Source organism: Scophthalmus maximus, chromosome 16 (assembly GCF_022379125.1).
Source record: "Scophthalmus maximus strain ysfricsl-2021 chromosome 16, ASM2237912v1, whole genome shotgun sequence".
NCBI lineage: Eukaryota > Metazoa > Chordata > Actinopteri > Pleuronectiformes > Scophthalmidae > Scophthalmus > Scophthalmus maximus.
The window spans coordinates 262,620-270,022 of NC_061530.1; the positions used below are offsets into that span (position 1 = coordinate 262,620).

General features: G+C 44.1%; 1 protein-coding gene across 2 annotated transcripts; it reads right to left on the bottom strand.

Annotated features, from left to right (window-relative positions):
* Positions 1 to 1,504: 1,504 nt before the first annotated feature.
* Positions 1,505 to 6,575, bottom strand: cdv3 (carnitine deficiency-associated gene expressed in ventricle 3). Of its 2 annotated transcripts, none has more exons than XM_035612850.2 (5): positions 6,092 to 6,575; positions 5,381 to 5,457; positions 3,608 to 3,744; positions 3,193 to 3,355; positions 1,505 to 3,012 (listed from the first exon to the last, which is right to left on the bottom strand). In XM_035612850.2, exons 1-5 carry the CDS (start codon positions 6,275 to 6,277, stop codon positions 2,886 to 2,888), a joined length of 690 nt encoding a protein of 229 aa, XP_035468743.1. In that variant the 5' UTR covers positions 6,278 to 6,575; the 3' UTR covers positions 1,505 to 2,885. The 2 variants fall into 2 exon arrangements, with proteins under 2 accessions (XP_035468743.1, XP_035468744.1); XM_035612851.2 differs by having other exon boundaries at positions 5,381 to 5,454; positions 6,092 to 6,574.
* Positions 6,576 to 7,403: the final 828 nt, after the last annotated feature.

Genomic DNA, 7,403 nt, shown 5'->3' on the forward strand with positions numbered 1-7,403 from the left:
TTTTTATACATTTCATAGGAAAATCCTTCAATAGTAATTTATGAGGCTAGATCTATAAGAACTTAATGCTCTCTCGCAAATAATTGTGAGCTGTAGACTTACAACCTATACATGTGTTGTATGGACACTGACCCCGCCCACATACAACTACAATAAAGGGGTGAAAGTAGCTCCATTTGAAAATATCATTCTTTGCATAAAAACAATAACAACACAGAACAATTAACTGTAAAATTACATAAATATTGACCTTCATACCTGCAGGAATTTTGAGGAAAAGTAGCGGTTTGTATAAAATTATGAAGAGATTACTTCCTGAGCATATTTCAATATATCAGGTGATTTTCCCTCATATTTTAAAGACAATAATTCTGTCTTTATTAGGATTTTCATTTTATTTCCACTATCATACATACGTTTTGTGTTCTTCAAAGAAATTAAGTAGATTTTCAGACATATAAATTCATCTGATGGTTCTGAACGAACAGGTGAACAGCTGTGCAGCAGCTCTCCCCCTCTCTCTCCCTATCTCCCCCATGTATTTACATTACATGTCACTAACTCTGTTTTCTCTCTCTCCTAGTGTATCTCTGACTCCAGAGCTCCAGAATCCAAACCCATCATTATTATTATTATTATTATTATTATTATTAATAATAATAATAATAACAATGTCATTCTATCTATTAGTGTCAGTATTATCATTGTAATCATAACAATTAGTCTGCAACAGTTATACATCTGTTCTCTCTCCTCTCACCAACCAGTCTCAGCAGATGTTCTGGTTCAGTTACAGAGTTCTTTCTCTCCACAGTCTCAGAGCTGCTCACTGTGGACCTGCTGTGATTCTCTGTAGTATTATGAAGGTCTCCACCTAACTGTGTAAAGTGTCTTGAGACCATGTATGCTGTGATTTGGGCAGGAATACAGGCTAGTTCCGAGGGGGGACTATGCATGAATGTAATTCCTAAGTGGTTGATGCAATATTTCTGTTTAACTCCTTGAATTAAAGCTAAAGGTCTATAAAGTCTAAAAGTCATAAAGGACGATGGCTGTCCGTCTGAAGCGGCTGATGGAAGTGATGCAGGTTAGAAATGTGTCACTATTTGTGCGGTTATGTTACAAGTAAAAATAATGACATTCTGAAAAACCACCTTGAAAACAGCACGTTAAGGAGGGAGTGTGTGAAGTACAATTTGTATTTTTAACGTTGGTTGTCCAATCTTTGTTTAAGGGGAAGCAAAAATGAGAGCCCCCCCGAGAGGGGCTCAGCAGATACAAATGAACATTGGAGGTTATTTGTGCGACAAAGATAGTAATTTCTTGTTGTCGTCAATCATTTGAAACTTATATATGTATATTTTTTTATTATGTTTATAGTTACCACCTACTCTCACAAGGAGACATCACAATGAAACAATATGGGACAACACAAGTCTTACATTAACAAACCACCCTTTCTTGAAAATTCAGTTTCCATTTGAAGGATTCAGACCAGACTTCATTCAAGAGGATCACTTTATTTATGTTTCGTGTTAGACTCTTCTCTTTTCATGGTAAATATGATCGGTCGACCCAACAGGGATTTACACTCCCTGACATCTCCATGAAAAGGACAGATACAGACTTAAAACACAAATCCACTTCTTCACCTTTCTAAACTTAACTATGCTTGTAGTAAAAAGCCATTGGATTTGAATTGAATTGGGTAAACCACTGATTTGGAAGCGGATAGCATGTGTTGGTTTGGTGATAGTTTGTATTTACAGACCAGCAGTTACTGCATCTCTCTGGAAATGTTCTGCGTTACTGACCTGATGTGAACTGCTGCAGTGAGGGCTTGGACACTGAGACCTGGAGAGGAAGGACTGTGTTGAACTGCTCTTGTCACCAGAAGAATGCTTCTGGACAAGTAACCAGCTGGAATCTAAATTTAACCTAAATTAAGTAAGGGCAACAAATCAGTTGATATGAAAGACACTTAGTAGTTGTAATCATCGGGAGAACTACGTCAGTACTACATTCTTGAAAAGGAGGAGTTTTTTTTCTTTTGTATAGTTCTCTTCAGATGACAAAGCATTTTCTCTCTGATCAGTAAGGCCACTTTTTATAGAAATTCTAAATGGGGACCACAAACCTATCCCTTCTTGTCCATAGATCTCTGCGGGGTGATGTCATCGTCGTCATAATCATCATCATCATCGTCGTCATCATCTTGAAGGAAAAACAAAGCTTGCAGTTTCTAAGTTGAAGAGCCTGATGTGTTTGCCCTGTTAACCACCACAGTCCACATGGTCACCACCAGCAATGCTGTGGAGCTAGTTTCCCCCAAAGCCCCAATCGCAACACAAAGACACACCTCACAACAACCATGTGCAATTGGGTTATAGCAATCTTGCAAAAAATAGATATTTTCACAGAAGTTTGTAAAATCCTCTTGTCTAAAGTCTTCTTGGATCCTCAGTGGCTTTATCAAAGCAAGTTGAAGTCCAGAGAGAAGTGGTGGCGTACAACTGCTGCTCTGAGTACAATCCACCAAGGACAGCGCTGTTGTACCAGTGGTGTTTTTAGCCAATTCCTTTTCAATGATTCCCTCCTTCAGCAGCCCCTTCCGATGCAGTCCTTCAGGTTTGCCAACCAGATGTATGTGAAGTGTCATATTGATGTACTGAAGGGGAGTGTCACTATGTGTATGAGTGGAAGTGTGTGTGTACGGGGCTGTGTGTGTGCGTGTGTGTGTGTGTGTACAGGGCTGTGTGGTGGTGGTGTTGGTGGTGGCAGCGTCAGCTCTGTCAGGACTGCTGTCCACACAGCTGGAGTTCAGCTTCCTTCAAGGGGCTGGGCAGGACTGTGCTGGAGGGGCCAGGGGACCGAGGGGAGCGCCTCTACTTATCCCCCAGGATGGCGTACTGGTTGTCAAGCTGCAAGTGCTGCATGGAAGTACCGCCGGTCTCCTCTCGACCACGGTTCCTGTGTTTCACCACCTCAAAGGTCTTCTCCATCTCTCGGTCCCTAGAAGACAGGCATATAGAAGTCAACTGGACCATATCCGACAGGCAATATTCAAGATAATTTGTTTACCTTCTTAAATGTGAGAGATTTTCACCTTTAGACTGAACAACTCATCAAAAACATTCAGTAACTGTTGCAGCAATGCTGAGAATAAACCATTCTTCCTGGAGTTGGACTTACTTGCGTGTCTCCACGTGCTTAGCAGTGGCCATTAAAGATGGGAACTGGGTGTCATTGAAGATCTCAGGGGGGCCCTGACTGGGACCTCGTCTGGAACTGGTCAGTCGAGCCCCTGGAGGGCGATATACCCCAGAAGGCTTCGACTCAGGCACCTCTTCCTCTTCTGAAAGCAGGAAGAAGAGTTACTCACAGGCAGTAACAACAAATGACACATTATTCAAAAAAAAAACCATGACTCTAAAGAGTCCCACAACTAACCAAACTTAAATAAGAGCACTACGTCAACAAAATTACAACGCTGAAAGGCAATTACAGGTATTATTACCATATATGTTTACGAAGTCATGTTATTATGTGGGCCCTTTGTTGGACAGGAGTTTGTGAAAGAAGTGAGGACAAAGTTAGGTTCACTCACCCACGGGCACAGCAGCAGGAGGCGGAGCACCTCCAGATTTGTTCCAGGGCCCCGACACTTTGTCTCCACTGACCAAAATGATCTCTCCATCCTCACCAAACTCCTCCTTCTCATACTCCTCTTCCTCCTTCTCATCACTGCAAACAAACAGACGGACCGTTGAAGATGAAGATGCAGAGATGAAAACATACTGAGCTGCACTAGTAACTGACCCTTTGCAGCTGGTCTCAGTTACAGCTTACAAGGGGCAGATGTGGCGAGTAGGAGTTAGAGTTGTCCACTAACCAGAAGGTTGATGGTTCAATCCCCAGCTCGTCAAGCCCGCGTGCCGATGTGTAGCCTACTTGGGCGTCCCCTGTATGAATGATGTGTGGATGTGTGTGTGTGTGTGTGTGTGTGTGTGTGTGTGACTTTGAGTGGTCATTGAGCTTTATAAATCATCTCAAGTTTTAACAATTTCAATTACAGAAAACATGTTTTCAACTAAATCCAGGTAGGGATGAAACCACGGAATTTCTACCGTTTGAATTTTCATTAAAAGCGCAGCTGCACAAGACAGGATTTCCAAGAATGTAGCTGCAGCTTCCACTGGTCTCTTCCTCTGGGTTTGGAAGGTTTATGTATCAGTGGTTTGGAAACTTTTTCATCCTATTTGAAGAATACCATGAAAATACTGATAACTGATAAGTTTGGTTACTATAACCCTGATGTTAAATTTTCCTACCGTTACATCTTTAATCCAAGGTCCCTACAGAGATTATTTTGTTCCTTATTTGCTTTCATTTGATTCAGTGTTTCCGTACATTGACGAGATGGTGGCAAATCAAATTGGAGTGTGACTATTACTTTCATTTGGACATTATAATTGTTTTATACAAGCAACAGCTCACTTCAGTCCGTGGTATACGCTCATTGTACCACAGTGAAGGATGTCGAACAACAACGCCCCTTAACTGTGGTATGATGAGGATATACCACGGACTGAAGTGAGGTACTGCTTAATAGGTCTGAAAATTTACTTCATTTCTTTGAAGAACACAAAACATTTGTATGAAACTGGAAACAAATGAAAGTCCTAATACAGACAGAATTATGGTCTTTAAAATATGAGGGAAAATCACCTGATATATTGCAATATCCTCAGCAAATTATCTGTTCATAATTTCATTCAAATTGCCAGGACCTGCAGGTATGAAGTTCAATATTTATGTTCATTTTAATTAATTGTTCTGTGCCATTATTGTTTTTATGCAAAGAATGATATTTTCAAAAGAAGCTACTTTCCCCCTTTTCTTGTAGTTGAATGTGGGCGGGGTCAGTGTCCATACAACACAAATAGGGGTTGTAATGCTTCAGCTCACAATTGCTTACAAGAGAATAAAGTTATTATAGATCTAGCCTCATAAATTACTATCAAAGTTCATCAGATTGATCAGTTTAACTATGAAATATACAACATTTTTGTCTGGGGGGGGGAATGCCCCACTTCAGTTTAATGTGACAGATTTGATTGTAAAATAAACTGATTTTCAATTCATTCATAATTGTGCATTTTGCACAATAATCTACAACAGAGATGATTGCGTTGAATAAGTGTGTGAAGTCAATAGTAAAGTATCGTAGCTTGATAATTGGACATATCTGAAACAAAGCTAGGATGACTATCATCACAACCTCACCACTGATGCACGATGGCAGCCACATGAGAGCAATGAGAACATTGTGAAGGAGTTGTGAAGGAGTTTCACTGAAGATGCTCCGACGGCCCCTCACCTCATCTGTAGAGCCTGCAGCCGGAGGCCGCTGTAGTCCACTTCCCTCTGCTCAAACTCCTTCCACTCCTCGTCCTCCTAGGCAGAAGGAACATTACAACTGTAATATCATGTAGGTGAGCTGCAGGCCACTGCCCTTGTCCGACCACCACTGCCCTTGTCCGACCACCACTGCCCTTGTCCGACCACCACTGCCCTTGTCCGACCACCACTGCCCTTGTCCGACCACCACTGCCCTTGTCCGACCACCACTGCTCTTCTCCGACCACCTGCTCTCGGGGCCGTGACGTGTGACCGCGGGGCTAATGGCGCCTCGGCCTTACAGCTCCTCCGAGCAGACACAAGGCCAGAGACGCAGCGTGCGTCACATCTAATGTCAGGTGTCACATCTAATGTCAGGTGTCATAACGTGTCGGATGTGATATCACGTGTCATAACGTGTCGGGTGTGATATCACGTGTCCTCATGTGTCAGATGTGATATCACGTGTCCTAGCAGCAGGAAGAGACGCACATTAAACGTGTCCTGCTCCTAGTGTCGGGGGAAGCCAGATGCTAACTAGCATCCGACGCTCCTCGCTCCGGTCGAGAGAGACGAAGGGGATCAGAAGCCCCTTCCTGCCTCGGGGGTCGTGAGAGCCGTCGGTGGCGGGGACACTACACGCGACACGGCGGGGAGACGCTGCCCAGGCAGCGGGGTGAGCGGCGGTTACCTTCTCGACCTGCGAGTCCTGGTTGTCGCTCTTAGTCGTCTTCTCCTTCTCCTTCTTGGTCTTCTTCATGGCGGCCGACATGGGGCCGGGGGCCGGCTCTTTGCCCTTCCCCTTCTCCTTCTTCTTCTTTTTATCCCGCTTCGCAAAGAAATCGTCCAGGCTCTTCTCCGTCGGCATATCCGCCATTTTCAGAGAGCAGCGGCAGGCGGCTAGCTAGCTGAGCAATGACAGATGTGAAATGCGCGGCGGCGAAGTGAGCAGCGGTCACACGGTCCGGGACACGGAGCTCGACCTTGTTGGGACACGGGAACTCCTCTCTCAGGCTGATAGACACGTCCGGCCGGGCTCCCTCACCAAACCGTAGGCTATCCTGTCAACCATGCCATGCACGGGCTCTTTGACGAATCTGCACTGTCACCCGGAAGTTCTTCAGCCCTCAACCGGATACAGTATGAACCTCACACAGAAATAAAAGTCACAATATTAGTTCATTTTCTCACAAGTCAAGTCAATTTTATTTCTATAGAAGACATTTACAGACGGCACCAAAGTGCTTCACAAGAAAGTGCTTAAGTGCAATAAACAAAGAATAATACAATAGGTAAAGTAAAGAAAAAAGAAAAAAAGAAAAAAGAAAATTTAAAAGGTAACCAGGGAACACTTTGCACTGGCACTTAATAAAGGAGACACTAATCGAAGGCTAGTGAAAAGAGGTGGGTCTTTAAATGGGACTTAACAATATTCAGAGACTGGGCTGCACGGATGTGCAGGGGGAGGCAGTTCCTCAGTCTGGGGGCCGCTACTGCAAAGGCTCTGTCCCCCCTGGTTTTTAGCCTGGACCTGGGCACTTCCAACAACAGTTGGTCAGCTGACCGTAGTGCTCTGGAGGGGATGTGGTGGTGGAGAAGATCAGACAGGTACGTGGGGGCCAGATCATGGAGGGATTTGTAAAGAGTCAGTAGAAGTTTAAAATCAATGCAGTAGCGGATGGGGAGCCAGTGGAGTGATGCGAGGACCGGGGTGATATGTTCGCGCTTTTTTGTGCAGGTGAGGAGTCGGACGGCTGAGTTCTGAACCAACTGCAGGCGGCGGAGCTGTGATTGATCAATGCCGGTGTATAGAGCGTTACAGTAGTCCAGTTGAGATGTTATGAAGGCATGGATGACTCTCTCTAGATCACTCTGGGGCAGGTAGGATTTGATCTTAGCTAGGGTTCTCAGGTGGAAAAAGCTTTTCCTAACTACTGCACTGACCTGCTGCTTGAGCTTGAAGGCACTGTCACACCAAGATTTCTGACAGAAGGCCTGATGTT